A 21,752-nucleotide genomic window follows, 5' to 3' on the forward strand; every position below is an offset into this window, starting at 1 on the left:
TATTAACACAATCAGGTTCTATAATCAGTGTAATTATATATTTAGTTGTGATTGCAATAATTGTTTTGTGTATGCAAGCCATGGGATTCTTTTTTTATTTCTTCTTTTTAATGTGTTTTTTTATTTTATTTAATTAGGTGCATTTGAAGTAGAGTATTTCATGACCTTATGTGTATATATATATATATATATATTACTGTTATGCATTACTGTTATTACTGTTATGCATTACCTGCATATCTCAAGCTAGACTTTAATACGTCCTTCTTGGGCAATGAAACGTGAGAAGTCACGTTTCCACAACTATCCCAGAGTTTCCAACTTGCAAGCAAAGGAACACATGTAGGCAGAGTTCAAATTTTATATTACATTTCTGCAGCTACTTTTAGTGATAGATACTGTTTTAAACACAGCTCTTTTTAAATCAAAGAATAGGGTATGATCCAAAAGAATCAGTGACCAGAAACCAGACATGGACTGCAGTTTCAATCTTGTGTGTCTCATTTGCATGTTTTAGCATGTTTGGTCTCACCACAATCTTTTCCTGGTTCCTGGCTATATATGTAGATGTATATATATTTTCTTTTTTTTAAATTTATTTTACAATGTTGGGGTGGTTGGCCAGTATTTGCTTGTCTTTCTGTATCTCAAAGCCCACAGGATCTTAGCCCTGTCACTCTTAACTACACTTTGGGTTTATCCCGTCTGGACTTAGGCAGGTTTAGCCCATATTCTGTGCAGATGTTTCAATACACAATCCCAGTAACTTGGTTGTGCCTTTCTGTGTTTACTGTCCCTGATAACATGTTGCACCTGGAAACTATGTGCTGAAATGTCTTAGAGGCCTATTTTTACAGTATGTACCTTGGCTTCCATGGATCTGGTGCTAATTGCCTGTTCCCATGTTGCTAGAATTAGTGCCTCACTGCTGTCTTTCAGTCCTACTTTTTCCAACTACTGACAGGATTATTCATGAGACCTACATCGGCTATCTGCCGGTGGTACATCTAATGGAGAGGTTTACTTTGCCATGGGACTTCCTCCTTTTTTGCATCCTCAGTTTTTTGTTGTCCCAGGCATTCCCTTAGCAGTTCATTGGGCAACATCTTTGTGACGTATATGTGGATGCTCTATCTTTCATTTAGGACTTATGGCATTGAATGGGCCCGGACTGGCCATCGGGCGCACCGGGCAAATGCCCGGTGGGCCGCGATAGCCGTGGGGCCGAGGCCGGCAGGGGAAGGTCCCAGGACTTCCCCTGCCGGTTTATGCAGGGCCGGCACTATCCGAGCGCCGGCCCCGCTGTATTCCATGTCGGGCCGGTGGGGAGATCAAAGATCTCCCTCACCGGCCCACATGCTATCCAATGCGGCCGCCGGCGGGGAGAGAGGGAGGGAGCCAGCCCTCCCGGAGACAGGACCCGGCGGAGCTCTAACTTGCAGCTCCGCCGGTTTCCTCTCGCGAGATCCGGAGCGTTGCCATGGCAACGACCGGATCTCGCGAGAGTGAGCTCTAGCCCGCAGGCTAGAGTTCACTCACCACGAGGACCACCAGGGAACACTGCCACTCTGCCTCCCAGTCCCAGGAACCAGTCCCCCCCTCCCAGGCTAAAGGTAAGAAGGGAGGGGGGGACATAATGCCTGTTATTTTATTTGTTTACCCCCCCCCTACACACAAAATCCATTCTAACATTTATACATCACTCACACCCATCACACTCAGCACTCTCACACCCATCACTCACACCCATCACACTCAGCACTCTCACACCCATCACACTCAGCACTCTCACACCCATCACACTCAGCACTCTCACACCCAGCACTCTCACACCCATCACCCCCAGCACTCTCACCCACAGCACTCTCACCCACAGCACTCTCACCCACAGCATACACAGCACTCTCACACCCATCACACACAGCACTCTCACACCCATCACACACAGCACTCTCACCCACATCATACACAGCACTCTCACACCCATCACACACAGCACTCTCACACTCATCACACACAGCACTCTCACACCCATCACACACAGCACTCTCACACCCATCACACACAGCACTCTCACACCCATCACACACAGCACTCTCACACACAGCACTCACACCCTTCACACTCAGCACTCTTACACTCAGCACTCTCACCCACATAACACACAGCACTCTCACACCCATCACACTCAGCGCTCTCACACCCATCACACTCAGCACTCTCACACCCATCACACTCAGCACTCTCACCCACATCACACACAGTACTCTTACACACATCACACTCAGCACTCGCACATTCAGCACTCTCACACACAGCACTATCACACTCGGCACTCTCACACCCATCACACACAGCACTCTCACACCCATCACACACAGCACTCTCACACCCATCACACACAGCACTCTCACACCCATCACACACAGCACTCACACCCATCACACTCAGCACTCACACCCATCACACTCAGCACTCTCACCCACATAACACACAGCACTCTCACAACTATCACACACAGCATTCTCACACACAGCACTATCACACACAGCACTCTCTAACCCATCACACACAGCACTCTCACACCCATCACACAAAGCATTCTCACACATCACTCTCACACACATCATACACAGCACTCTCACACACAGCACTCTCTAACCCATCACACACAGCACTCTCACACACATCGTACACAGTACTCTTACACACATCACACTCAGCACTCTCACACACAGCACTATCACACTCAGCACTCTCACACCCATCATACACAGCACTATCATACACAGCACTCTCACACACATTACAAACAGCACTGTCACACACAGCACTCTCACACACCACATTCTTACACACATCACACACAGCATTCTCACACACAGCACTATCACACACAGCACTCTCTAACCCATCACACACAGCACTCTCACACCCATCACACAAAGCATTCTCACACATCACTCTCACACACATCATACACAGCACTCTCACACACAGCACTCTCTAACCCATCACACACAGCACTCTCACACACATCGTACACAGTACTCTTACACACATCACACTCAGCACTCTCACACACAGCACTATCACACTCAGCACTCTCACACCCATCATACACAGCACTATCATACACAGCACTCTCACACACATTACAAACAGCACTGTCACACACAGCACTCTCACACACCACATTCTTACACACATCACACACAGCATTCTCACACACACCACTTACCGCACCCTCACATACCACTTACCGCACCCTCACACACAGCACCCCTCACACACAGCATCCATCACGCACACATACTGCACCCCTCACATACACACAGAACCCCCCCAACACACTGCACCACACACATACACAATAGTTCCAAACACACACATATATATACATACACACACACACACAGCACCCCTCACACATACTGCACCCCTAAACACATTACATTCCAGACACACACTAGATCCCTTACCCAACTCTGGATCATCTACACACATATAAACACTAGATCCCTATATACACTCTGAATCCGTTATAAACACACACTCACTAGATCTCCTACACATTCTGGGTCCTTCAAACACACACTAGACTCCTATACACATACACACACACACACACACACACACACTACACTCTTAACATATACACTCTGAATCCCCTATACACACACACACACACACACACACACTAGATTCCTTGTTAGCAAACACATACTACACCCCTAAACACACACTTTCTACAAACACTACATCACCTATACACACACTCTATAGCCTGTTTGCACACATGCTACATCCCCTTTACATACATTCTCTACAGCCCCTAGCCACATATGCATCACATTACACCACAGGCACAACATGTCTAAAACTAACCTTATTACACAATACCACACCACAATCAGCTCACTCTACACTCACGCAATACCACAAGCAGACTCCAAACACATGCACAATACTCTTTCCTGGCATTTTTGTCTCCTGGTATCCAGTTATAGAGACACCAGAGACAAGTTGCAAGGAAACACAGTGCAAGCATGTTATTAAATTTGCTTGCACTGTGCAGAACAAATACAGTTTTTTTTTTCTCATGCTAGAGCTCTTCAGCAGAGCTCTGCGCATGGTCTGCCCTGGAAGAGCATTGAACCAACATGCTCACTTTGAGAGGGGGCGTGCTTGTCATTAGTGATGACAAAACACACCTCCTCTGACCCGCCCCCTTCTTAGTGGGCCGCTGGGATAAAAGAATGCCCGGGCCGAATTTTTCTCCCAGTCCGGCCCTGGCATTGACACTCATCAGGCTCTGACCTGGTGTACAGTCTCTGGGTGTTGGATTTCGGTTGGAATCCTCCATTCGTAGTGAGTAGGTTTTAGGTCTTGATATCCATGGTGTCCAGTTCTTCTCTTAGCCAGTTTATTATTACAGTAATAATGTAAAAGTACACATGGCAACAGAGGGTGAACAGCTGACACACAACTTGCCCTTGACTGCAATGCCGGGATCTCCCCACACCCAGGCAGAGGCCTCTCTAAAAGGGCCAAGTACCCAAAGTGAGCTGCGGCTCTACAAACCGCAGAAACAGCAGCGGACCTGGGAGAGGCACATCCAGCGACTGCGCAGAGGCCAGTCTCGCAGAGGAAAACAAAGGCCCACTCGGAACCAGCTGACGGAGCGTTCCAGGGTGGCAGCCTCAGCGACACAGCATGCAGCACCTCCCTCAAGGACATTCCTACCAGGGAATCCCCTTTGCTGTACTACCCTCACTTTGCAGCCCTCACTTTTCAATGGGGTGCCCCTCAAAATGCGGGACTATGCTCTGCCATCCCAGGTAATCGGATGAGCTGGCCACAGTATGTTGACCCCAGCCCTCAAACCTAGCAACTAAGGGGGACATCCAACTTAAGCTTCTAGTTTACCTCACTCTTTTGTTTATTATGATTGCCCCACTTGCATTTGAGTATAATTGCCACCCATCAGAGCTTTACAGTACTTAGAGCACCTGTGCTGCAGAGGGCGTAGCTCCAGTAGTCTTTCTTTTTAAATGCCCCCAACATGTTAATCCAATCTATTATTCAGATCGATAATGCTACATAATACCACCTTGCAATTATAAGCCCTCACATGCCCTTCAGTCTACCTGTTTGCATTGATCTTATCTGGCTTCACCTTACCTGTGTGCAGTGCAATGGCATGATAGGGAGCAGGGACCCAGTGTTCTTTTCATCTTGGCCACCTAGCTTGTTAACCAACAATTTATGTGCGTGCCAGTTTTTTCCTATTGTAAAACCTAGCATATAACCTCATGCACATACTAGTCTTGTACTCACCTGAACGGCACTTATGGTCAGTTTGAATCAATTGTCCTGTTATCTGTTTTTCTACACCTAGACAATAGTGTTACTCATTCTTGTTACCTTTTCTACCACAAAAACAAAAAACAAAGTGCAGCATATCTTGTCCTTTAACATGTACAACATCTGTCATATCATTCATCACTATTGCCTTGTGTAATTAACTCTGCAAAATAAAGAATCAAATAAAATAATACACAAAGCTGGGCAAATACAGAGATACATATACAATATACAGGGCAGAGTAAACTACAGAGATACCCATATAACAGGTAGAGCTGAATAAATAACAGTTAAATAACACAGAGATGGGTACAATAAGGAGATACTCATAACTATCCCAAACAGCCAGGATCACTGTGATGGATTACACAGAGCTGCAATACAGCAATCCCCATGTACACAGTACATGGCTCTGTATAATGCTACAGCTCCCTCTCTCTGTCCTATCCACCTAGCCTTCCCTTAGCTCAACCTCTCATAATCGCATCTTCACTAGTGATCCTGCTGTGAGAACTTTAGCTTACTAGTAAATATTGCTGCTGTTGTGGAACATATCAGCTACTCTATTAGCTTTCAGCACACAGTGTACACATGGTTAAAGGACCACTCTAGGCACCCAGACGACTTCAGCTTAATGAAGTGGTCTGGGTGCCAGGTACCTCTAGGATTAACCCTTTTTTTTATAAACATAGCAGTTTCAGAGAAACTGCTATGTTTATAATGAGGGTTAATCCAGCCTCCAAATCCTCTAGTGGCTGTCTCATTGACAGCCGCTAGAGGCGCTTGCGTGCTTCTCACTGTGAAAATCACAGTGAGAGCACGCAAGCGTCCATAGGAAAGCATTGTAAATGCTTTCCTATGCGACCGGCTGAATGCGAGCGCGGCTCCTGCCGCGCATGCGCATTCAGCCGATGACGTCGCGATCAAGATGGAGAGGAGGAGGAAAGCTCCCCGCCCGGCGCTGGAAAAAGAGGTAAGTTTAACCCCTTCCTCTCTCCAGAGCCCGGCGGGAGGGGGTCCCTGAGGGTGGGGGCACCCTCAGGGTACTCTAGTGCCAGGAAAACGAGTATGTTTTCCTGGCACTAGAGTGGTCCTTTAAGGCTTTTGGATACTGATAGATTCCATATTACCTTGTCAGCTGGCAATATAATTAATCTGCTGTGGCAATATAAAGCCAAAAAGTAGCTGACATGGTTAACAGAATTAACAATCATTACAGATTAAAAATGTTTTTTAAATCAGATCAGTCCTCAGAGTCGCAGCCCCAGTCATGCAGATTGAAGCTTCACAATGTTTCAACTAGCCACAGCACTTATGTGCAGTAAGCTATTAAAACTATTATTAGGCAGGCAGCACAGTGCTTTGCATCAGAAATGTCCCTCTCCCCGTTTCGCCCCTGGGCTTCTCTGGATTTATATGTAGAAAATACATATTTGAGCACATTTGGCAGGGGGGCAGAGCTGCTGCTGTCCTCTCCCTGTGCTGTTCCCATGATGGATTATTGCTTCTCTCTCCTGTGGGGACTGTAACCCCAACCCTGGTGCTATTAGACAATGATGGTCCCTGAATAGAGAAGCCAATAGCATGCCTCCACTAAATGTTTATATTCACTATCACGTTCTGTCATGCCTATGGCTCCAGTTATTCTGTTTAACAACGCAAAAAATACTGCGATTTAAAAGTTTATTTTATTATATAATTCCATTAAATACTTTCAATGCAAACAGAAATCAAACCACATGTATAAGGGTTTTATTGAAGAAAACTGCCATTAATATGTTTTATAATATATTAAATAATATTAAAATGAAATTTTGGTTTTCTACCAGTAATGTGAGTGATTAGAGGTTCTGGAACAAATAATATATTCTAAAAGACCAGAATAAACACTATAATTTATTTAAAATATACGTCAATGCTACAATTTCCCACTGGATGTAGCAATTTAAATTCACCAGGCTATACAAACAGGGGAGGAGAGGTACATTGAAATCACATTCTTTGGGAATTTTTGCAGAAACAAAATTGAATTAGGCTCAGGGTTGATCTTTGAAATACCCCCCAAAATGTTGAGAGTAGCTGTATACACAGAAGGAATTGACTAAGAAAGTTGGGTACTGACAAATCCAATGCCAAATGTATTGAAATTTTACCAGCGCTTCACAAACATCTTACCTATGTTAAGACCTCCCAAAGATATACTTCTGGTACAATTCCCATTTGAAATTAGCTTAGTCAAGTATGTGGAACCTTGCAGACCTTTACAGAATTTTGAATTTGTTGAGTCACATTTATATGGCGTTGTAATTTTGGCTAGACAAAAATATAATTGGTAATAGGTTACCAAGGTTCTGTAATGAAACACGATGTTCCTATCTTTTCCTAAAATTATCCCTTCTTCTTTATTCACAAACCGCTTTAAACAACAATATTAATTGGCATAAACAGATAACCAAACACATTTTTCAACATGATATATTAGTCTCGTTAAACCAGTAAAGTTAACCTTTCCAAATACACTATTGTCTCACTCTGCTTTTCTGTCATGCCCCTGGCTCTAGTGATGCTGTTTAAGGATGCATGAATACTGCATGAAATGCAACAATAAAATTTGTGGGACTGTACATCTCGTACATTCTTTGAGAGTTTTTTTTACCTCCTGATGCCTTGAAAATACCTTGCTGAATACTGGAATATATTCTTGTATTGATCATGCTCTACCACCCCTGACCTTTGGCCTGTCTGACCTTTCTTCTGTTCTGTTTCCCAACAACTGAGGGAAAAGACCCAGTGACCCCAGAACCCAAATGCTTAAACCTGATGGGAAGCATTGCAAGTGGTAAATTAGTGATATCAGCTTGTGAACACTGTTAATAGATATACATCATCCGGTACAAATGCATAGACATTGTCCTTGAGATCCTGCCTGCTGACCGCAGTTTTCTTGTTCTCAAAATTCTACAAGCAACAAGTCATGAAACTTATCAACCTTATTAACTGGCCATTTTTCTCGATCCTGGAATCTTCCTAAGGGATGCACCTGCTACTTTTTGGAACCTTAAAACAAGGATACAGTCCAATATATAATGGAATTCTTAGAAAAAAAGATTCCTGAATCACCACGAGACCTCACATTTATAATAGTTCTTTGTGATAAATGATTGAGAATCACAAGTTTGCTCATCCACTTTTGAGACCAGCTTAAGTAGCCTTCTGCATTCCTAAACGAGGACCAGCATGCCATGTCCCACCTGATAAATATAAATCTTGGTGACAAACAGAAGAGTTGTTTGTGGTTGCCATAAACAGAAATTATGCTATTCGGTTAGGCAATATTTCAAGGTATTCCAAGCATTTGTGTTTTTAGATATTTGACTTTTTTATTCCACATTATACCTCAGATTTACCATTGGGTATTCCTTGTATGCTAAGAAAATGTCTTTTTTTTCTTGGATTCATTTTCATCTTATGGTTAGGAGCTGTGAGCATTCCTATAAGTTATCACGGAATTCTAACACACAATTTCAGGACAAATATTTCTGCCTTACTCCTATTGTAACAGCAAATTCTAGAAATTGAATTTCTTAAATGCTTAAAACCTAAAGTATATTAAAGAAGACTTTCATGGAAGCTCCCAAGCCAGAGCTCAGAGCATCTATTGAACACATAGTCAACAACACTGAGGTCAATGGGATTTATTTATTGTCCAAGTAAAAGAGCAATATATAGTGCACAAGCTGGTTTATTTTCATTGAAACGTACTTTAGTACCTTGCAGACTGGAGGGGAAAATATATAAATAGACATCTTCGTAGAAGCATGAGACATTCCTATATATTCAGTCTAGTTTCATCTATGTTTCTTTTAAAACCAGGTCATCAGCACTATGAGTGTGCTTCATGTGGAATTACAGGTTGCACTTAAGTTTAAATATATCACATTAATATACATTTCAGTGACGTTTTTTTTTTTCTACATAAACAGCATTTTCCTTGTCTTAACTGCCTTTGCTCTAACTATTGAATCATCTTAAGATACTGTCCCTATCCTTATCTTTAAAGCTTGTCTGGTCTAACATCCTAAAGGGTTTGGGGAATGACAATAGCCTCTACAAACCAAGGGCTCGACGTGTCGGAGAAAAGTTAATGTTACATTAAATTCCATTGGTCAACATTGGAAGTACGTCAAGATCAACATGTCTTATAATTTTGTTTTAAAAGGGGTAAACAAACGGGAAATTCTGAAATCCAAAAATAAATTGTTTTTCTTTGTATTGTGTATTCTCGCGGCTAAATTTAAAACCTTAGAAAAGCTTTTTGTTTTGATCTCAAATATAATTGTGATAATTAAAGCCCCTTGTAGGCGTCTCTATTTCAGAAAAAAACAAACCAATTATTCAATTCAACCACTATCAGTTTCATTGCGGAACTCGAATTCCAAATAAAAGTACAAAATACGATCACTGTAAACAATCAGCAAAATAAATAAACCCCCCACCACCACCACAGGAAATGCTAAAACAAGATAATATTAACTCTTGAGCATTGCATAAATCTTGTCCAAACACTTGTCAGTCAATCTTAAAAATTACTTTCAAGACTATCAACAGAAATCTAACCACTGTTTTTATTATGTAATTCACGGATTCAGAGTTAAATAACAGATGCTATTGTCCTCCTGGAAAGTAAATTATTCATTTAGCATACACAAACTGTGTTATTAAGCTTGAAAACAGTGAAGTATCGGCAGGGTATATGTGTTCCAGCAATCATCAAAGTTCCCCATCCATTATTGTTTCTGTTTTTTTTTCTTCAATTTTAAGATGAGTCATTTGATGCTGTGCCCTCACTAAAGATCTCTATAATGATTCATAACAAGGCATATTAAATTACTTGGGCTTTAGAGGGTTTATGACGAGTGGGGGATGTATTTTTTTTCACAGTATCAACATTATGTATAACTGACACCTGATGCAGACCTAAGACAGCACCTGTACCTCCCACTGGTGGTCAGAAGACGTCAAGATTACGCATATAAAGCAATCTGCTTGTGAGTCCTGCATCTCTCTCTGCTCACTGTGTGAGCAGCCTTGCTTCACATAACTAATCTCATAGCTTTTTATCCCTCTACATTGTAGTACGCCTTGGTTAAATACTGTGCAAAGCAAGATTTCTCAATTTTTTTATTTTTTTTTATATCTATATATTATTGGCTTCATCACAAAAGCTTGATCCATGTTGGAACTTTTGGAAGGTAAGTTAAAATGCCTTATTTTCTATTTTCTCTCCGGTTTCGGTGATGGTATGACTGTACAATTCATCTGAACAGATTTGAAATAATGATAGGGGTTTTCTGTGATTTAAAACAATAAAAGGAGTTGGAAAAACATATCACTCTATCGTTAGCATTAATAAGAAGCTGTGGAATTATAACACGTGGTTTATAGAACATTGTTATTCAAGGTTTGTATGTTTGGGTTTTTTTCAATACCCAATTAAGCAAGATGTATCTTAATTGTCCAATTAGTACATAATCATAATTTATCCTAAAATGAGTGTTGGCATGTTTGTTTTGTTTAATCGGCGGATGGTACATTTCTTTTTTGAATACATTTGCTATTCTTAATACCTTATTAAAATGCCGTTGTAGCTCCTACTAAATAATGAGTCTCAACCCCTCCAATGCCTGGGGTTTGCAAAGCATTTAAATAGTTAATTTATTTTGATGATGCATTTTGTTTCTAAGTATAAAATGCATGCTTCAAAAGCGATGCATGTTAATTTGGGGGGATTTTAGATAAAGAAGTGGTGTTCTTTGTTTTGCTGCTGAATATGTTATAATATATACAATGAAATCAATTATAATGTTAGTTCTTTTAGAAAATGACAATGGAATGATGTATAGTAATATTTTTCTTGCATGAAGAGGACAATAAATTCACATCACATTATACCCTGGTGTTAGTCTGTGCTAGAAACCGAAAGGGTTAATATATAAAAAAAAATAATTATAACTCTTTCTCTCCCATCTCTTTTTTTTTCATATTTTTCAGTTAATGGGACCCCAGGGAGTCAGCTTTCTACCCCACGATCCGGAAAATCTCCAAGTCCATCACCAACCAGCCCTGGAAGTCTGCGAAAACATAGGGTACAGTTTTTTCACCTTACTAACGTGACCAAATAATCTTTATAAGTGAGCCATGTCATATCTAATCTGAAATTCAGTGTTTCCATATGTTATCCGTGTTATGTGCTGCGCTGGAGACAAAAGGGATGGCTTCAGTGGTTTATGCAATACACACAACCTCATCCTTGCAAATTAATCAATGCAATAAGGCCAGTATGGAGATTTAATGTTAAATGATAGAAAAATACTTTTACTTCTTTGTAGCACTAATTACGTAAGATGTCTTCTTTTAATAAAATTATTACAAATATAATATATATATATGTATATATATATATATATATATATATATATATATATATATATATACACTGTATACATTTTTTTATTATTATGAGTATTATATTTTTTTTGTATCTTCAGTCTCTGCATTTTCGTGGTTACATTATAATTTTTTTAACGTTCCAATTACAGGTTGCACTTAAGTTTAAATATATCACATTAATATACATTTCAGTGACATGGTTTTTCTACATAAACAGCAATAAAAGTAAATAATATTAGCATATGTTCAATGGATGTCCTTTCTGGTATAACCGTAAGAGCCGCAGTGTGTCCTGTTGTGATCATTCATAGGAGTTCATCATCAATAATGACACTATCTATATCTGATAATCTGTATCTGGCAATCTGTAGGAGGAAACTCCTCTCTGGGAGCAGACAGTGACTTGGCCCAATGCCTTCTGTTACTGAGGGGATCTCATGAGATGGAGCAAGGAAGAGAGATATGTCTCACTAATGCAGTGATCTCCTGCTCCCCTATTAGATAACGAAGTTGCAGGGTTAAACGTTTTAAGTATGGTGATCCCTCCATGTTGCTACACCTCTTTTTCTTCTATACAAGGATCAGTGGGATAGTCCAGACAGATGGTGTCACAGCTTTAGGAGGGCCCTGTTAAATGCCCTTACAAATGTGTGACTCTCTGTACCAATATTTTTAATTCCTGGAGATCCTGTGGTGAAGGAGCTGAGGTCTATGCTCATTTGCACATGTAAGGGTTGTAACCTGTGAGCCCAGGTACCATTTAATGCAGGGATCCGATTGTTTGGCTGTGAGGAGCACATACCTAGCAAAGTAATTGATATAACCTGTGGCAAATAGAGTCCTTGCCTGTGTCATGATTATCACCAATGGTAATAAGCTGCTCCCTCACCTACAGATCTGAGCACATCAATAAGCCATGTTGATAAGCATAAAGTATATGACTTTGTCACACTCACTACGTGTTATCAGGAATGCAACCAGCTCACACCATGGGCCCTGGCATGTACAGAGAGCTGGGAGATAGGATGAATCTGATGAAGATATAGCTACGGGAGAGAAAGCACCCTAACAAAATGAGTGAATGACGTCAAAGAAATAGAAAGACTGAAAAGTTTTTGCATGAACCAAAAAGGGTTAATTTAATCGTGAGGTGGAACATAACAAGGATAAAGAGGAGGAAAGGGAAGGCAAGCTAAGGCAGAATAGAATGCAAGAAGGGGAGATAAAATGGGGAAGGAGAAAAAGGGAACACGTATAAATGAGCACTAAAGAGAGATTTCCTTTGGTGCACATTAAAATTAAATGTGCTGTATGTGCTTACTTCTAGACTCGCTCTAGCATATACCTCTGTTTCCCCATTGTATAATGCTGGCTGCAGCTTATATTATTTCAAATAACAAAATTAATCCGTAATTAACACTAATCCGTGATTTGTTCTACCGCCCCACTCCCCTTAACAAAAAAAGGAAAGTTTAAAAAACTTCAAACAAGTTCTCCCTTAGTCCCATCTATTACAACTGACGTCACTCACCCTCGCTGGATGGAGGGAAGGGTGGGCTGAGGGGAGACAGGGGGAATGATTTTGTCGGATGCCAAATTTGCACCAAATTCACATTAGCTGCCTGGAACGCAAAACACTGCACATACAGACTCCACACACAATGGCCACTTCAAATCAGTGAAGTGGTCACAGTGCTTAGAGTAACTCTTTAAGATGTCATATCTCTGTGTTCTCCTTATTGCTATGCATTTGTTTCCAGTCCTGATCTATGAGTTACAGAGGCCTATACTGGCTCAAACACAGAAGTCAGTAAGCATTTATATTCATATATTTCAAGACACATGCAGCCTGGGTGCTTAGAGGGTCCCTTAACTCCCGTAGACAGTACTAAAAATGGAGGACAACAATGGCAGACAAACACAATCTATTTGCAATATAATCATCTTCCATATAGAATGTGAGTATCATTATGTTAGGTACAAAGGTCTTAACATTTTAAGTCCCATACTCACCAGGGGTGAAGTTCTATTAGCCAGAATATATCTTCCTTTTTATGAAAAACTTACCACCATTTTGTGATGTCCTACAGATGTCCTACAGCTTTTACAGGTGCTGGTAACAAATATCTTAGGACCTTGAACAGATTGTGTTACCATTCATTCCGTGTTATATATATCTTCAGCTTTAAAATAGGAGAGCCTCATGGGTGGATTTTTTTTCACCTGATATGTGTACAGATATATGAAGTAACATTGAGTGATATCTGTGATGAGTGTGTGGATTATTTTAATAGATGACTTTATAGAGGTTGCTGTACAAAGATGTAAAAAAAATAAACATAATAGAACACAAAAACTAAACATCATCCATTGCAAAGATGTAGTTGCAAGTATTGATTGTTACTGCTCAAACAAATATGTTAAAGGGACACAATAGTCACCAATGTAGTTGTTCTGGTGAGTATAGTCCATCCCTGCAGACATTTTCATGTACAATCTGCCTTTTCAGGGGAGGACCAAGGAGCTAAATAGGGTTTTTAACAATATAGGGTCAGGAATACACGTTTGTATTCCAGACCTGATAGTGTTCCTTTAAAGCTGAAAAAGGAGAGTTATGTGGACTACTTCAAGATACCTCTAGTTCACTAAAAACAACGTAATCATTGCACTAATTTGCAATGGTGTTGTTAATCAAATAAGAACGTCTGATGTTGATGTTTGAAACTTTACAGATACACTCAAACTACAAGTATAATATGTGGGGTTAAATAGTAGCATTAAACTTGTAAATGTGCACTCAGACAGATATATAGATGTTTCCAAACTTTTTTCACAAACACACATTCCACTACAATGTAACTCATACTCAAAAAATGAATGATACCTTTGGTTAGTTAGTGTTACACATACCAACACTGAGAGGACATGGGGCTTTGTTAACCCTTCATTATACTTTACAGCGACACAGAGCAGAAATTAGTGGATCTGCCATGCAAAAGGATTAGCTTATTTTATTTTAAAATACAAATGTATAACTGAAATTATAAATAATAAAGGAACAGTTCATCATTCAAAAATGGAGGAACATTGAAAGTATATAACCCCTAAGTAGCATAATAAAAAAGCAGTAACATAAATATGGTTCTACGTTCTAAAAGTGCAGCAATCACGATAACCACCAATCAGCAACACCAAATAGCTTGTATATTGTCCCCAAATGATGATACTGTCAGGAATATATAGAGACCCAACATGCAGGGTGTACTAGAATGGATAACAAATACCGGACCTTAGAGTGGCCGGGCTAACATGACAAGGACAGAGAGTAGTCATGGACAGCCCGAGGTCAAGGAAGCCAGAAAACAGGAAAAGCGAAAATACAAAAGCTGAGTCAAAGGAGAATAGAAGTTACAATAGTCAATCAAAGCCAAAGTCAGAACCAGGAATACTCAATAGATATAACGCGCTTATTGGGATCAAACTTGAACCACAACAGGGCAATGACTTATGCCTTTAGAGCCCTCTTTATAGTGTGGCTTTTAATTTTGTAGCCATGCCCCCAAAACGTTTGAATTCAAAAGTTTTGGCAGGCCGTGACGTCACTAACGCCACTGGAGAGAGGAGAGGGACATTGGGACGGGTCCCTCTCCAAATGCAGGACGTCCGCAGCCTGTGGCACAACCGGTGCAACCACACAAGGTACCCTGACAGTTACTCGCTGTTATTGTTCTGTTGACTATCTGCTCTCTCATATTACATCACCAAGAAAATGTGCTGCAGAGATGTATTTTTGAAAACAAAAATAAAAAGTCTAGTCTCTTATAAAAATGGGTGAAAAATTAACATGGTGGACATGGTGGTAGAAAAAAAAAATAAAACAAATTGAGGTGAGAAGAGAGGCAAATACAGCCTGTCATACGACAAAAGTATTTCCAAAGTATATCCCCACTTATTTACTTATTTACACTTTAAGTAAATACATTATATGATGTATGTTATTTATAATATTTCTGGTGATTAATGAAACCGGAAAAATAGAAGGATAATAGCTTAAATAAAAATATATATAGTCTACAAAATAAATTTTAGGGCCTTACCCGCCAAATTATAGAACTATTCACTCTTCCTCTGAGCCTTCCCTCAAATTTAGGACATAAAGTGAAGAGTAAAAATTGCAATTTATTGAAGTGACAGAAAAAATAAGACAGGGAAATATATGAAAAAAAAGCCTGCAGTGAAACAGGCAAAACATATATAATTCTAAATGTATTTTAGGGGCTCTGACCTTCTGTATTAAAAAAATAAATAAAAAAAATGATAGTCCTGACCTTTAACCCCTTAAGGACCAAACTTCTGGAATAAAAGGGAATCATGACGTCACACATGTCATGTGTCCTTAAGGGGTTAAAACACTTTACAGCTTAGATACAGTATCTGAGTAAAATGTAAATGAAATACTCAATAGACCTTGCACATCTCTAAATGTACGGTTTGAAAATCTCTCTGGTTTATGTGACAGAGTCCCATATACCGTATCCATATATTATTAGATATTTATCTGCTTTTTCCTTCATTTATTTTTATTCATGACAGTTTTGGACATTCAGGAAATTTGACACACACAGTGTTGCTATGAACAATAATGTCAACAGATCAGTATCAGCTTTCCTAGAAATACAATCAAATCGTCATTGTCCAATACTGCAATAATTCTTTTATAGTAATTCCGTGGCATCGTCTAATAGTACCAGGTCACCTGCACGGCAGAAGCACAGCAAATATAGCTGTTGTTGTACATGTTTAATGCTAGACAATGCCAGGCACACAGTGTATAATATTCATTTCCGCAGGTAGCTACTGGCATTGTACTCTGTACTTGTAACATAGAAATATTAAATATTTATTTGATTTGTATCGGTATGCCAGTATCATGTCTCTTGTTTTGTTCATAGATAGTAGAATTGCCAGTGGTCAGAAATGACAAACTCGGAGCATTGCATTTAGATTTCTGTGTATCCCACTGAACATCTAAGAGTATTTGTTTGAAGTCATTCCCAGCGCGTTCACATACAAATGATATTGAGGGAACCCACTTTTGAGACAATTTTGCACAATTTCTTCTTCTGCCGAAAGCAATGACCAGGAAAGACCGCAGTGATCTTCTTAACGGAGGTTCATTTATAAGTCAGCTTTCTGTCTGCAAGATCTAGATGACATTGAAATGTAACAGCCTGCGGCATGATATCGTCTTAACCATATATTTCCACTTTACAGTGAGGCCTCTATAAAATACATTATCCCAAAAGACATCACTGGAGTCTACTGGCTAATGGACTTCAGCTGCAAAGTATGACTTGCATACATTTAAAGGAGCTGTTTATCAAAGGGGGTTGTACTGCTTCTACGTTAGTGGTAGTCTTTATTTACTATTTTGGCAGGTTATTAAAAGGATTAAAAGTGAAATCACTATGTTTTCCATTTGATTTAGGATTTTCAATACTTTTCAGTTAAATTTGATATTTATTCATTATTTCATGGATCACGCCATGAATGGTAAAAAAAGTTTTTACACTAATTTTAATTATATTTATAATATTTATTATTATTATTATTAGCAGTAGTAGTACTTTATTATATGGCATTATCTGTGTTGGATCAGTGAAGGGCGTATCACACTTGGTTGTTTTAGTAACATCATTTTCAACAAAATTAATATTAAATCTGCCCAGAGGTGTAACTAGAAACCCCGGGGCCCCGGTGCGAAAACTGCCCTACCTGCCCTACCAAGTCTTGGGGTTTGTTCAGATGCAACTTTGCAAACCTAAGCCGTGCTGCTATGTTCTTTTTAGATAGAAGAGGCTTTCTCCTGGCAACCCTTGCAAACAAACCATACTTGTTTAGTCTTTTTCCAATTGTACTGTCATGAACTTTAGCATTTAACATGCTAACTGGGGCCGGTAGAGTCTGAGATGAAACTCTTGTTTTTTTTGTAATTTCTTGGAGCATTGCATGGTCTGGGGTGAATTTGCTGGCACATATACTCCTTAAAAGATGGACAACTGTTTTGAATGTTTTCCACTTTTGCATAATATTTTTCACAGTAGAATTAATTTGTTTGGAAATGGCCTTATAACCCTTACCAGTTTGATGGGCAGCAACAGTTGCTTCTCTAAGATCATTGATGATGTCTTTCCTCCTTGGCATTGTGTTGACACACACATGAAAGCTTCAGACCAGCAAACTCCTAAAACTTCAGCTTTGATATACAGTTGCAAGAAAAAGTATGTGAACCCTTTGGAATGATATGGATTTCTGCACAAATTGGTCATAAAATGTGATCTGATCATCATCTAATTCACAACAATAGACAATCACAGTCTGCTTAAACTAATAACACACAAAGAATGAAATGTTGCCATGTTTGTATTGAACACACCATGTAAACATTCACAGTGCAGGTGGAAAAAGTATGTGAACCCCTAGACTAATGACATCTCCTAGAGCTAATTGGAGTGAGATGTACGCCAACTGGAGTCCAATCAATGAGATGAGATTGGAGGTGTTGGTTACAGCTGCCCTGTCCTATAAAAACACACACCAGTTCTGGGTTTGCTTTTCACAAGAAGCATTGCCTGATGTGAATAATGCCTCGCACAAAAGAGCTCTCAGAAGACCTACGATTAAGAATTGTTGACTTTCATAAAGCTGGAAAGGGTTATAAAAGTATCTCGAAAAAAGCCTTGCTGTTCATCAGTCCACGGTAAGACAAATTGTCTACAAATGGAGAAAGTTCAGCACTGCTGCTACTCTCCCTAGGAGTGGCCATCCTGTAAAGATGACTGCAAGAGCACAGCGCAGACTGCTCAATGAGGTGAAGAAGAATCCTAGAGTGTCAGCTTAAGACTTACAAAAGTCACTGGCAAATGCTAACATCCCTGTTTGCGAATCTACAATACGTAAAACACTAAACAAGAATGGATTTCATGGGAGGATACCACAGAGGAAGCCTCTGCTGTCCAAACAAAACATTTCTGCACTTTTACAGTTTGCACAAAAGCACCTGGATGTTCCACAGCAGTACTGGCAAAATATTCTGTGGACAGATGAAACCAAAGTTGAGTTGTTTAGAAGAAACACACAACACTATGTGTGGCGAAAAAGAGGCACAGCACACCAACATCAAAACCTCATCCCAACTGTGAAGTATGGTGTTGGGGGCATCATGGTTTGGGGCTGCTTTGTTGCATCAGGGCCTGGACGGATTGCTATCATCGAAGGAAAAATGAATTCCCCAGTTTATCAAGACATTTTGCAGGAGAATTTAAGGCCATCTGTCTACCAGCTGAAGCTCAACAGAAGATGGATGTTGCAACAGGACAATGACCCAAAGCATAGAAGAAAATCAACAACACAATGGCTTAAACAGAAGAAAATACGCCTTCTGAAGTGGCCCAGTCAGAGTCCTGACCTCAACCCAATTGAGATGCTGTGGCATGACCTCAAGAAAGCAATTCACACCAGACATCCCAAGAATATTGCTGAACTGAAACAGTTCTGTAAAGAGGAATGGTCAAGAATTACTCCTGACCGTTGTGCACGTCTGATCTGCAACTACAGGAAACGTTTGGTTGAAGTTATTGCTGCCAAAGGAGGTTCAACCAGTTATTAAATCCAAGGGTTCACATACTTTTTCCACCTGCACTGTGAATGTTTACATGGTGTGTTCAATAAAAACATGGCAACGTTTCATCCTTTGCGTGTTATTAGTTTAAGCAGACTGTGATTGTCTATTGTCGTGACTTAGATGATGATCAGATCACATTTTATGACCAATTTGTGCAGAAATCCATATCATTCCAAAGGGTTCACATACTTTTTCTTGCAACTGTAGGTGGTCACACTTGCTGATGATCAGTTAATCAAGGGCGTTTGATTAGCAAAACCTGTCTGTTACTTGTCATCTTCATATTGAAGCAGTAAGGGTGTACCTATTTTTCCACACATGGCTTCTTCATTTTGGCTTTATTTTTCTTAAATAAATTGATATATTGTAATGTCATGTGTTATTGTTCATCTGAGGTTGTATTTAATTAATCTATGACCTGCTAAGGAACAGATGATTGTTATTGTGTCCTGATATGTAAAACCATAGAATTCAAAGAATTTCAAAGTGAAAATGTGATGACAGTTGACTCACAAGATGATCAGTTGTGTAACTCTCAGCAGTTTCAAAGAGTATCAAGTTGAGGTCCGACAGATATAACTGAGGACAATGTTTGAAAGCTTAAGTCAGTAAAAGCATACCACACCTGAGTGGCAGTGGGAGTTTCTTTGTTTTAGTGTGAGTCAGAGAATGTGTTTATCAATTAAAAAAAATTTCCGCAATTTAGCAGAGATTGACTTCTTCTGAATTTTAGTAGTCTTCATTTCAGAGTAACTGTTTTGTAATGTATTATAATGGAATTTTTTCAGCTTCACTGCAAGCATTTTTGCAATTTGATACATTTACTAATACTAAAGTGTGTCTTTTTAATATGTACTTGTTGGGTTGTACCATGGTGGAAATATGTGTGCATGAGTCAGTTAGATCTACCTGCAGTGTTAGAAACAGGATGTTCACCTACTACCCAGTGGATCAAATATGATTACTAGTGACTGTGATGAAAATACAGTCAAACTCAATTAGTACCTGGGTTTATTCTCTAAAGTGAGAATTTAAGGTGAATTCAGAGTAAATTTCAAATGTAAGGTCAAATAGCCGAACTGGAAAACTTCTCTAAGTCGGATATGCTTTCAGTTTGGCTACTTAAATTTTAAATTCTCTTTGAATTCACTCTGAATTCTCACTTTTGTAAATAACCCTATAAAAGTATTGTGTACACATAAACATTGTGAATTAAAACACAATTGTTCTCTAATTAGTTCTGTGTAATTGTGAACTAGTCAAGTACCACCAATACCATCATACAAATATATCCGAAATTATTCACCCAACCAAAGCAACCAAAACAAGCAGACGAAAATTAAAGATCATTTGTATAACAAATTATTAAGATTGTGTTACATCCTATCTGTTAGCAGAAATACTTAACTCTGTGTGTGTCAGCTGTTGAGCTTTGCATAGAGTAACAATCATATATATTTAAGCATGTACGTGTTTGTTGCAGTCAAGAGTCCATAGTCACGTAGGAGCATTTACATTTAAAAATGCTACCATCAAATAGGGCAACCTTATAATTATTTTAAGATCATTATAGTACAATGTCATTAAACTGTTCCTAAAACTGATGTCATTAAAAAGGGCACACCTATAGTTGCAATCATCCCATATGATGATTGGCACTTCATTATAAACCCATAGCAGCCAGCTGCTATAGGTTTATACACCACCTGGTTGATTGCTGAGTGAACAAGGCTGTGCTTTGCTTTTGGTAGAGCCACAGACCACCCATGCACTGACCACAGTTAGGCTTTTTTAAAGGAAGAGAGAGACGGAGTACCTTCCCTATTGTACATGTACTGTGTGTATGCTGAACGCACAAAAGAATTAAAATTGATATAAGGCAACCCAGAACAGACCCAGATAGAGGACAACTTAAACATGCTCAGAGCTACCTAATGTGCAGCCCTGTTGGGATTTGAAAATCTCTGCTGCTATTAACCACTCTGAAAAGGGAAAGTGGGTTCAGGGTACTCTAAACCCTATGCACTCTACAGGAAGTGCTTGTGGTGCTTAGACTAACCCTTTAAAGAGCTACAAGTTTATTAGGGAAGACATATTGCCAGACAACTTTATTTATTTTTTACTAGATGCTGTGTTTTATTACACTCCTTTAAAATAGATTTTTTAATAAAACATTTAGCTCTTATTTACATCATACATGTGTTTTACAAATACAATTTTTAAAATAGCCTTTATCTATGGCTGTTATATT

At 39.5% G+C, this 21,752-nt stretch overlaps 1 protein-coding gene across 6 annotated transcripts in view; it reads left to right on the top strand.

Moving 5' to 3' along the window:
• DCLK1 (doublecortin like kinase 1) overlaps window positions 1-21,752 on the top strand; it is a 398,808-nt gene that overhangs the window by 245,914 nt on the left and 131,142 nt on the right. For 4 of the 6 annotated variants that reach the window (XM_063429156.1, XM_063429163.1, XM_063429171.1 and 1 more), the window contains exon 6: window positions 11,419-11,513. In XM_063429156.1, the coding sequence (XP_063285226.1) occupies window positions 11,419-11,513 (95 nt within the window). Of the gene's footprint in view, window positions 1-10,551; window positions 10,620-11,418; window positions 11,514-21,752 lie in introns of those variants that run through there. The other 2 variants (XM_063429181.1, XM_063429189.1) reach the window with 1 other exon arrangement.

This window comes from Pelobates fuscus, chromosome 1, assembly GCF_036172605.1.
Source record: "Pelobates fuscus isolate aPelFus1 chromosome 1, aPelFus1.pri, whole genome shotgun sequence".
NCBI lineage: Eukaryota > Metazoa > Chordata > Amphibia > Anura > Pelobatidae > Pelobates > Pelobates fuscus.